Genomic DNA, 18395 nt, shown 5'->3' on the forward strand with positions numbered 1-18395 from the left:
AACAGATTGAAATGGTCTGATCACCTCCTGCCATTCAGGGCCTTTTTCTGAGTAGAGACGCCGGCCTCTTTGGATCTCAGCATGCGATTCTCATTAATGGCAGCAGAGGGGGGTACTGGAGTTCTCCGTGACCACGCTTGTGCATTAAACCAGACTTTTGCAAACCAACAGATTCATGGGCTAGGGGGAGAAAAGTGGGAATTTCCCAGTCCCAGTAATGCTTTCTGACATATAAAGAGGGAAAATAGTTACACCTTTCACTGCATCACTGTGGGAAACTAATTTGTTTTGACATACTGAGAAATAATCTGATGTTCGTATTTATTCCGAAAAAAAGCTGTATTAGCTAAAAACAAATTTCATGAATAAAACCAGGGATACATAATCAGACACGTATATCTATTGAGCATGTCTGATATATAGGGAATTAACTATTGCTCATACACCTCTCTTTAAAGGATTCTAATTTCTATCACTTTGAAATCTTTCCCAACTCTTCTTTCTAGCACTACTAGGACCCAGGACACAGCTGTCTCCAGGAGCACATGGAAACATTATACCCAGAACACTAGCGGGCATTGATCCGACCCGCTTGTCTCATGCTTCTCCTTCCAAAAGGCCTTATAAATGATCTTGATTGAAGAGCTATTTCAATACTATTCTTGGCACAATGACAGTCACTGAAAACCTTTCTGAGCTACAGCCGGTTTCACAACAAGCTGACACACCACCTTATTTATTTATCTTCAGTTTATGAAAAGCTAATAGCTAAAATTCTTTTTAAACTTAAAAATCACAAAATCACCACTCTCTCCAAACTCCTCTGGTTGGGAAAGGCTTATAGAAATTTATCAGGCCTTAGAGATAACAGAAAGAAGGGGTGGGGGGTGGAAACCCCAGTGAAACCATAGTGAGTGATAAGGGACTCAGAGTTACAAGTATTAAAAGAGATGAATTGCATTAACCCCTGCCCTTCCCCATTATATTCACTGCCCACTGGAAACAACAACAGAATTACTAAAATCCCACACTCTCTAATGGGATGGTAATAGGATTCAGAGGCCATTAGGGTAAAGGCAATCCATATTTTACACTGTAATAAGCTCAGACTGAAGATACTGCACCCCTCCTCTGAGATCAACAATTACCAATTTAACATTAAGAAATCCACAAGCACTTTCAAAACTGCAAAATAAACCCAAGTTAAGAGTCAAAGGTCTATTTTTTATAACTCTATATATTTTTGTAAGTAAAATCATCTAACTAAATTGAAATTAAATGTTTTTACTCTGATATTGATGATTTCTCATTCCAGAACACTTCAGAGAGACACTGAGATTGTTATAAGGTGGTTATAATTTTTTTTACAAACAAAGCATGCCTTCTTATGGCAAGTACATTCCATTTTTCAAAGAATTACCTTGTTTTTCCTTAAAAATATTTTCTCATTCAGGAAGAAATATAATAAACCATTTTTTATTTTAAGAGTTTCTACAGAAGATATATGAGGGGATTTAACAGGACATTTTTTGGAGAAGAAAAAGCAGAGTGAGAAAGGAATGGACATCTTGACACCATCTTCATAGGAGCAAAAACTAAGGTCAAGGGTGTATGTAAAATAGTAAAAAATAGAAATAACAGTTGTGAACTCTAATCACTTAATCTGCATATTGCCAGGGGCACAGTAAACTGATCAGCTTTTTAATGTTTATTAGTATGACTTAAGATAATATAATGGTTTGATTAAAATTTGTATTAAATTATTATCTAAAGAACTTCTAGAATGGCTGCAAGGTTGTTGATGTTTTTATATAATAGAGAAAAACAGTGCATTTTTAAAAGGTTTTATATGTTTATTTGAGACAGAGAGAGAAGCATAAGCAGGGGTGGGAGTGGAGGCAGAGGGGCAGGGAGAAGCAGGCTTCATGCGGAGCAGAGAGCCCAGCAGGGCTCCAACCCAGGAACCGGGGGATCATGACCTGAGCCGAAGGCAGACGCTTAACTGGCTGAGTCACCCAGGAGCCCCAGAGACAGTGAATTTTTAGGAAATATTTTGATTGATGAGTTCTTAAATTTTCACCAGAAATGAAGATAAGGATTTATTTATTATTAATCTCTACAAGTTCCTCTTTTTAGTCTCCCTGAAACAACATTAAAAAATAAAATCTCGGGACGCCTGGGTGGCTCAGCTGGTTAAGCAGCTGCCTTCTGCTCAGGTCATGATCCCAGCGTCCTGGGATCGAGTCCCACATCAGGCTCCTTGCTCGGTGGGGAGCCTGCTTCTCCCTCTGCCTCTGCCTGCCATTCTGTCTGCCTGTGCTCGCTCGCTCTCCCTCTCTCTCTCTGACAAATAAATAAAATCTTAAAAATAAAATAAAATAAAATAAAATCTCTGATAAAAGACAGCAAATATTACCAACTATAGAGTAATAGCCAGCTGCCCCTCCCACTCCATGTTATATCAGGTATGGTTAGTTCTTCCTGAAACCTCCATTATTCTTTCTTAACAATAATGTAATTCCAATGCTGCTTTCATCATATAAATGTATGGAGTGAACCCCATTTTATATTTTTTTATGAAATATTTCCTCCTTTATACAGTACTAAAAATAAACAACAGTGAGCATAGGGTTAGATGATAAAGGCAGAAAGTAATTTCAAATAATAATAACAATAATAATAATATAATAGTAGATCCCATATCTGAATGCTCTCCCATATTCCTCATGCCTCTCACCAAATTCATAACACATTTGTGATTAAAAGGTAATACCTGAAATGCAGCTCAAGATTAAAGTTGTTCATTCCTTCCAAATCCATTCTTAACCATCTTTTGGGCTACTATGAGAATAATTTTCTACTTTAAGGGTATGACTTAAATGTCCCAAAACAACAGATAGAAATGAAATGGGTTCTCTGACAACAACTGCACGAACCAGAAGCTACCTCGTCATCTCAACATGTCCATCTATGGACAGCAACTGTGTGGGGATCCAGGAAAGCTCATGTTAGGGATGCAAACACAAGTCCCAGTGTGTTAAATGGGGGACTGGCACCTGTTAGGGTTTTTTGATTACAGGAAACTAGGAAGAGCTCCATCTTATTAAACCAGAGAACTCAAAGACCTTACTGAGACATTTAAGGAAAAGATTTGGAAAAGAGCAGAAAAGTTTGATCTGGGAGGAGAAGAGCCTCACATAAAATGATTTTGGTCCCCGAGATGCAACTAAAAATAAATCAATATGTATTTATGCTACATTATCATCTCTGGATCCCCACTCAAGCCATGTTCATGGTGCTCAGAGTCCAGTTCTTTTTAAGTAGTTCTGATAGCCAACGCCCCCTATCTTGAAGCCAGTCACGAGCGTAGAGAGGGGAGCCACCCCTTTTGGGCTTCACGAAAATAAGTCTACCATCTATCATAAGTAACATCACTGGAGACAAAGGAGAAAAACACAGCTAAAAAGTGTACAACTCCATATAGCTAAGTGGATGGATGCGTTCTAGTACTTAGAGACCTAGAGCAATTTCAAGGTAGGTAACGAGATGCAGAAGAAAGGTGACACCTAAGACTTTAAACCTGTCCTTGACTAAGACTTGAGTCCAGGCAAGGATGTGAATCCTTCCCAGTCCCTTAAAAGATGTGATATCACCTTCATCTTCGCCTCCTCCTCCTACTTCTTCTTCTTCCTTTATCAATGCACTGTGATTATTTATGTATTTAAACATTCATTCAAGAGTTACATGTTAAATAAGCTTTATGCTACCAGGTGTCTCACGAGTATCATAGTACATCAGTGCACAAGCTAGCCCCAAGGTGCCTACACCCACTGAGCTTAAAGGTTTATGTAGAAATGGACAAACTGGCAGTTATATAAATTGAACAGTGTTATAATAAAGGAGATACATTGTTAGAGGGTCACAAAGAGGGCTCCTAATTTAGACAGGGTGTAGGAGTCCAAGAATGTGAGAGGAAGCGACATTTAAACAGATACCTAAACGATGAATAGGAGTCAGCCAGGGCAACCTGGAATGTTGCAAGAAGACAAAAAGGATGAGCATTTGCAAGGACACAGTTAGGAAAGTTAGAAGAACTGAGAGAATGTTGCAGTTTGAGAGAGGAGATGTGGGGGCACAGAGGCAGGGGAGATGATGCAAGGGCAGTGCCCAATTATCTTAACACCTTCTTGAGAACAGGAATATATTGTATCTTTCTCCTTTAACAAAACAAGTAGATTATGCATTAGAAATGCTCTATCAACATTTATCAGTGATCTCTCGGTGAGCGAAGCCACTCCAGCCTCAAGTTTTTTTTTAAATACTCCACATGCTCACCTTCCAAAAATGCTCAGTAGATTTTTTTTGGTTTCTCTGTTGTGTGCGTGTGCTTACAACTGTACTGCTTTTACTGCCTTCCGTCTCCTCGGACTGTCTGATTTCCAGCCACACCCCCCTAAGCACTGGTGTTTATGACCCCGGATTCTGCTTTATCATGGGGGAAACTGAGCTTCAAATCCAATTCAGTAGGGTGTAAATAGAGAAATATGGGAATATGAGAAATGTGGGAATACATAATTGATAAATTATTCCACACGTCAGCTGGAGAAAATACAGTATCTTACCAGGGTGAGTGATACTAATGCGGGCACAGCATATAAAGTTCAACATCATGCAACCTCAAGTTAAATTCAGACGCTATCTGCAGTCCTGCTGCACTGTTGTCTATCACACGGGAGGGTGAGGAAGAGGAGCTGGCTACTCTATCATCAGAGAGCTCACAGCTGCATGCCGTCAGTTTCTGCATTTTTTTTGTGCATGACTTTTCTGGGGAAAAACTCAAGAAACATGCTCAGCTGTGCAGTAGTTTGCTGAACTATCAACATTTTTAGCTTTATATATATAATAAATCACATTTTTCTAATACATTTTAAAAGCGACATTTAGTTCCTAAGAACAAATGGAATTGCAACATATAAATCATCAAATCGTTCATTTGTAAGAGATGAGGAAACTGAATTGGCAGCTAAAATAGAAATAAGTTTTGGATATAATTAATCAAGTGCTTAAAAACAATTTACCCTTAGGTTCCAGTAACGTTAAAATATTTTCAAAAAAGAGTACTAAGGAATCACAGTCTCATAATAAACCATTGGGAAGTAATTATAACTTGAGTTTCTGTCAAGGTTCTTGCCGTGTGAATGTTCATTTATCGGAAATTTGCTTAAAACAAATAGATTAGATTCATTTCAGGAACAAGAATGACATGACTTTTTTGTTAACACTGATTAATGATTTTAGTTCTTAATGTCATTAGTAGACTATTATCATTTTGCCATTTGAAAAATGGTCCCTAGGATCTCTATGTCTCATCTAGATGTGAATGTTTGCCCATTTCTTATATTCTACTGACCTCTAGAGACTATATGTGCGTGTCTATAAATCACATACAATATGTGGTTATAAACACATAGAGCATATACATCATAAATGCCATAAAGACTGAGAATAAAGGGGTCTTAACTACATAAGCCCATTTCAGTGTAGAAAAAATATGCACATATTATTTGCATACATTTTCAAACAAGACCCTTAGGTGTACATGTGTAATAATGAGCATGTTGATAGCATTTTCCCTGTGTCCTCACTTGTATAGGACTCATCGAAAAGTGAATTTCAAACAAACTAACCCTATCTTTGCTTTGTGACTTGCCAACAGTAAGGAGTAATACAGAATTCAGGCACACTGGCCAGGCTTTTCCATAAAGCCAAACTTCTTTCTAGTTGAGACTAGATCACTTTATGTGAGGATATTCTTCCCCCAAATCACACTTGCTGTATTTCTTTTCCAGGCTTCTTCCTGACCAAGGCACAAAGGATGTCAAATTTAGACGTACCTAGTGAGAGCTCAGATGGCTTGGTAAGCCTTGAATTTTTTTTTCCTCTGTTTCCAATTGTTAGATATAGTCCTGAGTGAAACATTCAACATTAAAATAATTTCTAATTGAGGACTAGATCATGAACTCCTTAAGAGTTATGTCTGGTTCGCCTTGGCATCCCTTCTACCTAGCACAATGAACGTCAGGTTGTGGGAAATGAACAAGGTTAGCTGGAGAAAATACATTATCTTACCAGGCATATAGTTGCACTGTTTCTTACTAGAATATACCCCTTCTCCCTCTACCTCTGAATGTTGATGTAGTAGATAAAGATATTGATATAGGTACTGATACAGAGACAGAGATAGAAGTTTGAACATATATAGGGAGAGGAAACATATATGTATGCATGTATGTATAGATACATATGCCCATAAATGTGCACAAATAAAAAAATGATGAGGGACCTCCTATACATACAGAACTCATGACTAGATTAATCAATTGTTTTTCTAGTAGTCATTGAGGTTTTCTGTTCTCCGTACTGCATACTGAGTGCTGCAATTTAAATTCTCACTTAAAATATGGGTGGAAAAAAATAAAATAGGGGTGGAAAACTATGGCCATTACACTACAACCTCAACCACACCTCAGCATTTAAAAACCCCAATTCTAATATAGTCAATTTTAATCGAGTGTTAATATTTTTAGTATCAAGACAGTTGTAACATTTTTTGCCCTTCATTATATTTGTGTTAACTCTATTACATGGCATATATTTTATTACTTACATTATGTTAACATAATAGATTTAGAAACAGAAATATCTTATGAAGTTAGATTAGGCCCCTTATGGAGCAACCAATTATTTACAGACATGTTTGTCAAATAAGGATAGTATGAGACAGAGTCAATTATTTGCCAAGACATTGTTGCAAAGTGGCAGATATGACCACAAGATTTTTAAAACGTCCAAGCTACAACTGATGTGTACACAAAGGAGAGGAAATCAAATTTGGATTCTGTAGCAGTTTTCAGTAGGTAGAATCCTGCGCCCTGTTCTGTAAACTTGGAAAGTGGCTGGGAATGCCAACCTCTCTGGAAAAGCCAGCTACACTTCTGGTACCACTTTCACCATTTCAGCCTAATTCTGGTATCTGAGAGGCTTTAAAGTCTTTAAAGTCCTCTGGGACTTTGAAGACCTCCAAGGGGGCAAATTCTAAATATAAATAGTTTATCAAGGACAGACTGGCAGTGAGCTGATGTTGGAAAAGGGCTAGAAATGGTGTTGGAGATTAGCTCAGTGGGGTTTGGGCACCAATAATCCATGTTTGCACTTAGAGGAAAATGCTAGTCAGAACCCTGACAACCTGCACAAGGTACACTGGCTTGCCTCAACTGGCCTTATAAGGTGCCAGCTAGGTACAATATCCAACTAGTTAATTCAAAATGATAGTTGGTCTGGATGGCAGGTGAGGGGGGAAGATATAAACCAGAACAATGAAACCAATTACTTGACATCATTCAGGGAGGTTGGTTTACTTTTTGCCTCTTACAATGACGGTAAAATATTGATATATGAACACCTACAGTAAATATGTAAGTAGAAAGAGGGGCACCAAAATTGAAATTTAGTCAGTGAATAGTTTCAAATTTTAGTGAATTTAAATTTTAATGAATAGCTTTAAAAATCTAGCCACTCAGACTTTTTACATAATTAGGTCTTCTGAAAGATAATTCACTGGTTTGGATTTTGCTGCTCAAATATGCCCTTCCCTACCATTAGCAGAGGTGCCAATGATTAGAGAAATGATTCAGGTCAGGTAGTTAGAGAAAAGACAGGGGAGTCAGAGAAGAAATCTGGATAATCCCCATGCTGGAAATTCAAACCCTGGAGAATCAGGACTGTACTATATATGCAATTATGATTCTGTCCAGTTAAGAGAAATTTGTAATCCATTCAGTTTCAAGCCTATAAAGTCACATTTTTCAAAAACTTGTATTTCGGCCTCCAATGGCTTAAAAAGTTCTCCTTGCTAGATTGTCTCCAATTACAGAAATCCTTCCCAAGTACAAGGCTGCAGAAGTATATTAAACCTGTAGGATACCATGTAGCTGGCTGTTTTACAGAGCTTTACAGCACACGCAATCCCGATGCATGATGTCATACTACTGAAGCAATTCACGACAATCTGATAACACTATTTGTCCAACTCACAAATATTGTCCTATATATGCCAGGGAGGGAGGGAATTATTTTTGATAGGACGTTCAGAATAGTAAGCAAAGGGAGGTATAAGTAAATCTATATTAACTTTAAGAATCCCTCCCCCGACCCTAACACACACACAAAGATTTCATGGGTAGACGGGCTCAGGACTGCTACAGATTCAACAGATTTCAGGTCTATGCAGCAATAATGGAATTACTGCAATGACCATAGATGTGTGAGTCAGGAAAAGGTTTGGCCACAGCTGTCTGTCAGAAGAACTGAAGTCAACGGTGAAAACACAGTTCAAGTGCAAGGCTCAACTTCAGTACTGCATCAAAATGTGGTTGATGCCTAGCAAATAATAGTTAATAATAGAGTTGTAAATTTCCATTGTATTAATTTGCATCCCTCCAGTGAACATAATGGTGTGTATGTTATAGATTCATGAGGACCGATTTTTCCAGGGTTTTCAGAACTCTTTGAAAACACACAGAAGCAAAGACAGTCAAATGAGGCAGGCTGGAGGAAACAGGGGAGAAAAAAAAAAAAAACCCACCTACATTCAAGGTACGAAACAATAATTTCTAAGCCTTTGGGATCTATTTTTTTCCCTTGCATTGTAATGCAGTCAAGTGCAAGAGTGATGCCTTTTGTGTTTGATAATGTCAAGTGTGAATGTCATGGGCAGCCCCCATTTCTGATGGTATTAAAATGGTGGGAAGATAAAAAGCTTAGAGAAGCAAATGGAACAAATTAGATTAAAGTGGTTGGAGGACAAGGCAAGGCAATCATCTATAGCTTGGTTCCAAGGTGATGTTGGTAACCCTGTTCACCTAAATAGTCTCTGGTTAAATCAATTTCTGAGAAAAAGGGTGGCACTCCACTTACTTAACTATGCTAATAATTATTTCTGCTCCTTCTCATTATGAAGTCTATTGCGTGCAAGAAAACATCTTAAATGTTAACATATAAACTTTCATTATATAGTTTGGGAGTCTCCACAGCTTAGTCAGTCAAATACACTACACATCTAAGAGTTCAAGGTAAGTTAGTCAAGGTTTATAGAAAGTAGCTGACAGATGGGCAATTCAGAGAGGTAATTAATTTCAACAAATACAGCATATATGTTCTCAGAGAGATGAAAACCCTTAAAGATCATAAAAATCCATCCTAAACAATGTCAGAAAACAGGAAATGAACATAACATTAATTGATTATATCCAAATAGTATGCAGAGAATATCACACCTTCTAAATTACAGGTCTCATCTCTGACAAATGGTGAAGGTTTTTCTTGTGAAAACAAATGCATAGACACAAAATCCCTGCCTAATGAGGCCATGACATCTACAGTACATACAAGAAATTGCAATAATTATAATAGGAAGGTGTTTCTCAGAGCCATTCTCCCTCCCCTTGACAGTGTTTCTCAACCTTACCACCTAGGTCTAGGCTAATGCAATAGATTAGCCCCTGGTTTCTGGCCTCTAGACAAGGGGTTCTCACTGTTTTTTCACCAACATCCCAACAGAGTAAGGCATTATCCCACTAGTAACAATAGCTCCCTCAAGGCCACAACATAATAGAAGAGCAGATGGCCCTAGATAGGTATTACAGTGTCTGTCTGGTGGGCAGGGGGATGGTATGGACCCACTATTCCACTCCTTCCCCATTCTCTTTCCAAAGGAACCCTTCCAGAAGATTTCACATCTCATCTTTTCAGTGGCTCTTGAATACCCTGACCTGCCACTCAAGGCTCTCAATCATATTGGCATCACCCATTCTTGCTGGTATTACATCCCACATGACCCCTCACTCTGCTCATCAAGATGATTTTGTATCTTCACCCTTCACTCCTAACTTAAAGGCTTCCACCCTCAGGATCTCCTTAACCTGCAGTGACCTTTTCTGTTCTGTTCTGTTCTCTTAAGGAAGGTGTTAGAACTGGGTACATTTTAACCCACTAGGCAGTTCTCCAGGCATGGTTCCCATCCTTTGTCCTTCCTAAGGTTCTCATAGAGAAGAAAGACATTTGCTGTTGATGTGTGAGGTACCACTTGGTACATTTAAGTCAGGGTGTTTTGGGCATAGTCAGTGCTTGAGAGCTATAATGAAAACAGAGAATACCAAAAGTGAAAAGCAAACACACCAGAAAGAGAAACTAAAATCTCCTATCAAATTGTAAAGGTTATCTTAAAGACAGAAAAACAAAACAAAACAAAACTACTATAGGTCAAGCACAAAAATGTATTGGAATCAGAGCAAAAACAAAAAAGAAAAGAAAAGAAAAAAGGACCATTCTTACCCACTGGACTTACAGTGCTAATTACAAAATAGTGTACACTACACTCATGTCTTCTAAAGATAAGCTTTTTTTCTCCCAGAAAAGAGAAACGGATGGGTGCTAAATCAAAACAACCTCTGGAGCATTCTATACCTCAGGAATGAAACCTGACAAAGAAGGGCTTCAATGAAGAGGGGAAAATCCACCAGAAAAGAGCTCAGACTGGTGAAGGTAAGAAAAACCGAAAGCTCTACCACATAGCTTGTACCCTTGTCCTATGTGAATGTGCTTTTGTAATATCCAAGCCCCCATGCGCTGGGGGAAAAAAAAAATACATACACTTCTCTTTGACAAGTGAAATCAGTTAATCGATCATTTCCAAAAATAAATATTCCCACAGATAGAGGTCATCGGTTGCCTGAAATTGCATCAGTTCATGTCTGGGTACTAGAATCCCAGGCTCCTCTGGGACATCTTTGTCATTTTATCAGAGTGATTACGAGCAGAGTAGTTCCAGCGTGGGTCTCCTCAGCTTGTAGTGCTGATGCTTGCTCTCTGCATTCCTATTTTCTCCATCAAGCTTTGTGGCTTTTGCTTTGGAAATCTGGCACTTAATATCTAATGTTAATTACATTTCCTAGTCTGAGGAAAATCCTATTGGGCTAATTTTTCAAAATCATATAATGAAAGAACTTCAGTGACAAACCATGTAGGTTTTCGATTGTTTTTTTACGGATAGATCTATTAAGCACTTAATATTCAGTGGGAAAACAGTCTCAGAGCAATGAAATTCTATTACTTTAGAGGTTGCATGCTTTTAATTTCTTAATATTTCATTACATGTTGGCAACTGGTGCATATTTTTATAATGCGTTTGATCATTACTCTTCTCAGAGTATTCTATTTCAGTTCTTCCTCTGACATCATATTTGCATGTTAAAGGGTTTTAGCATTCAGGGATGAAATGTTCTGAATAGTAATGTGCTGTTAACTTGATTTTTTAAAAACGGAAAACAGCAAACAGACATTATATATAGGGACTAAAGAGAACAATCCCATCATTTTAAAATCTAACTCAAGTTTTAATAGCTTTCTATAGAACATCATAAAAGGTAATGATTCAATGTAATTCATTAATTAGCAGATTATGCAAAATGCTATCAGCGGAGTTTGGGGAGAAGGATCTTTTCTGTTGGCTTTTATAAGTCTACTGCATTTCTTTTTTTCCTGTAAAAAAAAAAAAAAAAGATCTTTTCTTTGCTCTCCAGCAACATCTACTGGAAAAGCCAGAAAAATGCTATTTATATGAATCTGATAGTTTGAGTAAGGATAGTTTTGGTTACCATCTGCTTAAAAAGTGCATGCTGCACTACCACCCAGTTTTACAACCGAGTTATTTCTGCCCACATTAGCTCTACTGAGCCGTCCAGGAGAAGGGCAGAAGGGCAGTGGTTCGCTGACACAGACAGCCAAGCAGCAACTTCAAATTTATCATCTCCTCACCTTGAAGAAGTCATTTTCATAAACAAAATTAAAACACACACGCGATGCAGACAACCTATTTCTCCTGGCCCATCTTCTCAACACTTGTCACTTCTTTAGGAAACAACCATCATTATCAGCGGCAGCCTAACACTGGGGAGTTGGGGGAAGCGAGAGTCAGAGAAAAGATTTTATGAGAGAAAGCGATGTCGAGACACGGACTGAATCCGAGAGGAACTACTTCGAGATGCTGCAAAGTTTCTTAAGTTGAAGAAAGAAAACTGCAGGTGATGTGATTTTAAAAACTCACTAGGCTACCACCAGCATGAGTCCCATCAACATGCTATCGCAGTTCCTTCTGCCTCTGTCCACATCTTTCTCTGCTCTTTTCACCGTGATGGAGATAGGAAGCTGCCCCACACCTGTCTGAAGGGGTCTTCCGTCAGAACTTCCGCTGGCTATCTCTCCGTGATGAAGTCTGATGAGACCCCACTCCCCAAAATGCAGCAGCTCCTCACGTACACGCGTAAAATTGGATTCACGTGCCGCACCCACAGAATGCCAGGAGAGGGTCTGGCAAACACGAGGCATGGTAGAGCAAGTCCAGTTTGGAAAGTCGGGAAGAAAAAAAAAAAAAATCCTATCACGAAATAAATATATAAAATATCCTCTCGTTCATGGTTGTTGGACTCAATGGTGCCAAACAGTACAGCAGCTCTTTCCAGGACCAAACCTTGTGGAGGCATTAAAGTCACCTTCCTATATCTCATTCCAGAGAAGCATTCTTTCAACAGAATTTTGTACTTTTAATATTCAGATTTTTCCATCCTCCCCAAAATTACCTAAAAATTACTTCCAACATTTTAGGTAACATCCTAGATAACAAACCTGGATCCAATTTGGATTTCTGAAATCCTTAAATAAAAACTCTGGTTAATTAGTTAGGGTTTTTTTTTTCTTCTTCTTTTCTTTTCTTTCTTTTCTCTGTGTTTTTGTTTTGTTTTTGTTGTTGTTTTTGGTTTTGCATCCCCAAATCTCAGTTCATTCATGCCAGCAATATGTTTTAGCAGCAGAGGCAGTGAACACAAAACCAACGAAGACCGAGGTTAAAAACAAATTATCAAAACCTTAAAACAACAGCAGCAGCAATAAAAATCAGGCACCGGGAGACCACAGTATATTGCATTTTGTGTTTGTTCAATGTTAAAATAGATGTGAGCCTTTTAAGCTTCATCCCAAAGCTCTTTAAAGGAGAAATGCCATCAAATATAATCCACAACTCTCATTCATAGCGTACAAAAGGGACAGCTTCCTAAAAGCCACCTACGGCGAACATCCACATGTATTCTATATTTAGGGTCCTAATGCAAAGTTCCAACTTGAGCCTGATAATTAGCCCCCTTCATTACTGAGCTGCTCAAAAGCCAGGAAGGCTTACCAAACAGCACCTCCAGAGTTAACTCCCTTCTCAAACTGTCGTAATTCAGTTATCCTAATTATTTACTGGATCCCTTTCTAAAACATGCCCTAACCTGATGTTTTAACTTCATATTTCATTTGGGACAACACTCAATCTCCATTTATGAAACATCCACCTGATACCGGTTACGGACCTCCAGCTTCACTGACAAGATCCACACCAAACACACCCCAGCAACTAGACTTAAATAAACTCTACCCTTGCTTAAACCTCTAGTGAAAAATTATTATAACACATCAGAAGTTCAGTTAGAAGAAAAATTCCAAATGCCAGCTCTCTCCCAGGCTTTAAGTCCCAGAGTTCAAAAACAGGATCGATTGGATTATTATTTTTCTCCGTTAGCTGTTTAGAATTTAACATAATGCAAAGTGCTATTCGGATCAAAACCATCTTTCTCATCTCTCTCCTTAAATAAAACGGAGGAGAAATCATTCAGTATAAATGCATTTACTATACAAATCTATTTTCAATTGAATTTGCTGCATGCTCTAATTCATCAAAATTAATACAGGTACTTTCTATGTTAAACAAAAGGAAGCCGACTGAAAAATCGGCTTCTGCTGCGGATGCCTTTCTCAATTACAAAACGGTGAAAACAGAGATTTAACTAAGCCACTCGGTCAAACCCTCCGATGGGCGCTCTTACCTGTCTCAGCTGAAGGCTTCCTTCCCTTGTTAGCAGCGTGCAACATCTCTAGCTCGCCCCAATCCTCACCACCGGTCTCCAATTACACCGCTAAATCCACCCCCCTGCCTTTTTTTTTTTTTTCCCCTCTCTCTCTCTCCCTTTTCTTTCTTTCTTTCTTTCTTTTTTTTTTTTAGTTTTCCCTAGCAAGAAAATGCTTATTGAAAGTGATTAGTTTTTGTTGTCCCTTTTAAGTCCCTCCTGCGGGAAGGAACAGGGGAGCAATGTGACGCCACCTTTTAATCTTTTGTAAGAGAGAAAAGGCAGAAAAGGAACGCTCGATCAAACTGAGCTGCACACATGACTAAAACTCGCAGGAGAGGCTGCCGCTGCCTGGCGAAAGCACCGCTAGGCTTGAGTGTAAGAACAGAGAAGAGGAGAGAGTCAATGGAATGTGACAACGTATGTGCATCAAAGGCAGGAGGAGAGAGAGAACAATGAGCGAGGGAAAAGACAGTGAGGAGAGAGGGAGAGAGGGAAAGAAGGGAGAGAGAGGGAGAGAAGGAGAGAGAGACCCACAGAGAAAGAGAGAGAGACAGACAGACAGAGGGGGGGAGAGAGAGGGGAGAACACGGAGAAAAGATAGAGCGGGTTTCAGGCAAAGGATTCTGAGAATAAAGCCACAGTGCAGTGTCTGGCAGCTTCTGTTTTTATCTCAGCGAGCATGATACACTGCCTCTCTCATTTAGAAACACATTCGTGGATCTTCCAGGTTTGAAAACTGAGATAATCGCAATGTGTCTCTGGTTTTGTCTGATTGGCATTTAACTGTGCGGTGTACCTGTGATTTTTTAGGATGCATTTATGTGCAATTTATTTCGCATATTTATTTATGTAGGCAAAAATTGAAAGCTGCTAATTTCTATGGCAATTTGCAACGTAGTTTTACTGGCAGATGGAACTCTACTTATCATAACTGCTGACAAACTGCCATGGGTAAACAAAAGAAGAAACAAATGCTTCGTCTTGATAATTGTCTATAAGAGAAGAAGCCCACACCAAAATATTAGTACTTGCAAAACCTCTGTTTCCTGGTTAAAGTTTGAAAGGTGGCTTCTCTCTATTAGTTTTTATTAATAAGGGCAAAATAAAAGGGAGGACAAGATGTTTGAAGGAAAGGTGGGGGAAAAGAAGCTATTAGGAAAGTGAAAACCTAAATTCTTTCTGGTTTCCCTCCAAATGTGACAACAGGCTTGCCTTCTTGAGTCCTGGAACCGAGTTTTTGAGTCACTATTTCCATAGACTTTTGCTGCATCCTTCTGCCTTCCTGTACCATTTTAAAGTAGGTTCCATTTAAAAAATAAAGTCGAAAAATGATTTCCTAAATCAAATTGTTTCAAATGGTGTTTTACCAGCTTTGTTCCATTTCTACTCATCTTCTGCCACATGGGGGCTAGGATTACACAGTTAAATTCCCTAAGTGACCTCTCTTCTAAGGATGTAAATTACCGATTCCAAGGTCAAGTGTTTGGTATAAGTTAAGTTATTGGTGAAAATAATTGCTTGCTTTCCATGGTAGCCTGAACTAACGCGGTAGTAATCCAGCAGGAAGAGGAGACACCCAAGCTTTCGACTGGCCATATTTTTGAAATTAAGCAATTCTAATAATGGAAAATAAGTCCCATGTGTCCTACTTACAGCAGTTATTCTTCCGGAAAACATAAAAGTAAAAACTCAGTCATTTCGCGTCAACTACTGCGCATCCCACCAGTACATCCATGGACCCGAGGCTTCTCGCGTTGTGGAGATCCCGTGTCAGTGGCCAGATACAGAGTGAGAACCAACCGGTCCAGGAAAAAGACCTCCGCCCTGGTCCCAGCGCTCTATCCCAAGAGGAACTACTTGCTCATATGAAACTCGAAGTGTTATAATTTTTGTGGTTTGCCAATCAGAGAATATGTTTTCAGCTTGGACCCAAATAAAGAAGTTAACAGTCCCCCACCCTCCCTCCTTGCACCGTGATCAAGAAGAAACCCTCCTTATCATTAAGGCAGAGCAGAGAATGGAGAACACACAGGGGCTGAACAGAAGGCAGCTGGCCAGAGAACAGAGAATGCTCAGATGTAGAAGAGAAAGGAAGCTGCAGGGCCAGCGAGTAGCGAGGGAAGTGTGCCCTGATAAATCCGAAATTCTCTGCAGACATTTCACAGAGTGTATTGGAAGCAGCCTCTTTTAAATGACATTATTGATACAGGTTCTATAGTTAAAATTAACTTTATACAAGGGAGTAAGTAGACTGAGAATTTTCTGCCAATAAAAATAAAGACTCTCTTACAAGACTACAACTGTTTCAGGGCAGTAAAAGCAGGGAGGGGCCTGGGGCTTATTGACCAGGATCAGCGAGACATTAGTTGAGGAAACATAAAAACAAATCAAGGTGATAAAAAGATTTTTTTTTAAAAAAGCTATAAATGGCTGTCAGTGTTTTTGCTTATTTTTACAACTTCCTAGTGAGGAGGTAGGTACCCTGAGTGGACATCACTTGTAGTTTGATGTACGTGATTTATTCTTCAGATCTCTTCCGTGAAGGGGGCTGTGCAGGGCGCCAAAGGTGGCCCCAATCATGTAATATTTCTTAATGGAATGTGACTTTTTACAAGACATTTCTCTGTGGGACAGCTTGATGCTCATGTGTTTATATTGTGGAGTATACGGTGGTTGAGGGCCGTTTGGGGAACCAGGCTGCCTGGGATTGAATCCCAGCTCTACCACCACCTTGCTGTGTGACCTTGACCGAGTTATTTTGCTTTTCTGTGGCTCTTTTATCTTCAAGTGGGTGTCGTGATGATACCTGCCTCACAGGGCTGTCATTAGGAAAAAAATATTGCATGTGCTGTTGTGAGTTCTGTTCCTAGCACACAGCGAGCACTTCATACATATTACCCCCTATTACGAAATCCTCCCAAGAGATTTTTTTTTTTTTTTTTTTAATAGCTAAGATAGACAATAGGCGACTCACAAAGACTTCCTCCCACTCGACCTTCCTTGTAAATTCTAGTTAGTCAAACTGTTTTCTGGGTCCTCCTGCTTGGATAATACACTTAACAATCTCAACAAGTTGGGCAAGGAAACTCATGACCCCGCTTCTCAAAGCAAGCAGTAGTTCTTCCATTGCCTCACCTGTGTGAGGAGCAGAAGTCTTACCGTCACCCAGAGCGCTTTCTTTCCATTCTTTCTCATCATTCAATCATCAGTAACTCTCAAATACCACCCACCCAACTCACCTCTTAAAGTTGTTATTTCCTTTCTAGACTTGGAGGATATTTTCAGTCTGGGCACTTTGGCCAGGACTGTAGCAATCACCCTTTAATGCAGCACTTCCCCAGGCGTCCCCATCCTGAGACACATGGAGGCTGATGAAACGCAGCACTCACTCTCCTCTGGGGACACTCCTAGGGTCCTGCCAAAGACCAAACTAAATTGTGACACCTGAGCCTTTCCCTCTTGCAAGAAAGCACTTGGAATTTAAGTGAAGGAGGGCGACGTTATTCTAGGAATGACCTTGAATCTGTTCTCATGGAGAAAGCAGCTAATCTTCGGCAAACCAATACTTGACTATTAGTACTTTGTTAGTGGTGACACTTCTCCCAACTGTCATGACACGGCTATTGAAAATGACCATTTTGAGAGGTTTTCTTTTCTTCTCCAATTTATCCTTCGCAAGCCAGAATAACCTTCTTAAAATGCCACTCTGACTGACATCCATTCCCAATAGTTATTGATTGGGCAATTGAAAGTCTGTTTTATTTCATTATCTTAGGTATCAGCTTAAAACCCATCAAAGGTTAAAAAAATGATAGGGAAAGCCATTACCATCTGAAGAAACAAAGAGCAGGCAGCAAACACTGTAGGGGAAACAACCCTAGAGGTGGAGCAGGCTGATCATAAAGCGATTGTGTTGCTTTCCTGGCCATTGTAATATTTGTAATTATGGGCCTTTTCGGATTTGTAATCTGTGACTTCTCTCATTCTAAATGAATATTAGTATTTACAAGAAAAAAAAAAAATCACCCAAGGTTCACAATTCTTTAGAGAACAAAGTGCAGATTTTTTTCCCCTCATATTCAATAACTTCTGCATTTTGACACCAACCCCTCCACTTCCTCCCGGGAAGCTGGGGCCTCCTCCAGCTGGATCTCACCAGCCCTCCCAGAGCCTCAGGCGCATTCCTTGTTCTTTTTAGAATAGTCCCTTCTCCTTCATCAAAACACATTTAACTCTTTATCCATCTCTTTACCCATGCTCAGGACAAATTACATGTCAGCCCCAAAGACTTTCTTGGCCTACTGAAGTTTACAGTGGTGAAATTGCTTTAATCAAAGTAGCTACTCGAATGCTCCAGGAAAGATGGTATGGGTAAGTAGTTGCTTTAAGTTG

General features: G+C 39.3%; 1 protein-coding gene across 9 annotated transcripts in view; it reads right to left on the bottom strand.

Moving 5' to 3' along the window:
* TENM2 (teneurin transmembrane protein 2) overlaps positions 1-18395 on the bottom strand; it is a 1132942-nt gene that overhangs the window by 648899 nt on the left and 465648 nt on the right. For 2 of the 9 annotated variants that reach the window (XM_044229965.1, XM_044229916.1), the window contains exon 1: positions 13980-14325. The exons of 6 other annotated variants lie outside the window; for them this stretch is intronic. In XM_044229965.1, coding sequence (XP_044085900.1) covers positions 13980-14025 — 46 coding nt within the window. In that variant the 5' untranslated portion in view covers positions 14026-14325. Of the gene's footprint in view, positions 1-13979; positions 14326-18395 lie in introns of those variants that run through there. One more of the 9 variants, XM_044229908.1, reaches the window with a different exon arrangement.

The sequence above is a fragment of the Neovison vison genome, chromosome 1 (assembly GCF_020171115.1).
Source record: "Neovison vison isolate M4711 chromosome 1, ASM_NN_V1, whole genome shotgun sequence".
Lineage (NCBI taxonomy): Eukaryota > Metazoa > Chordata > Mammalia > Carnivora > Mustelidae > Neogale > Neogale vison.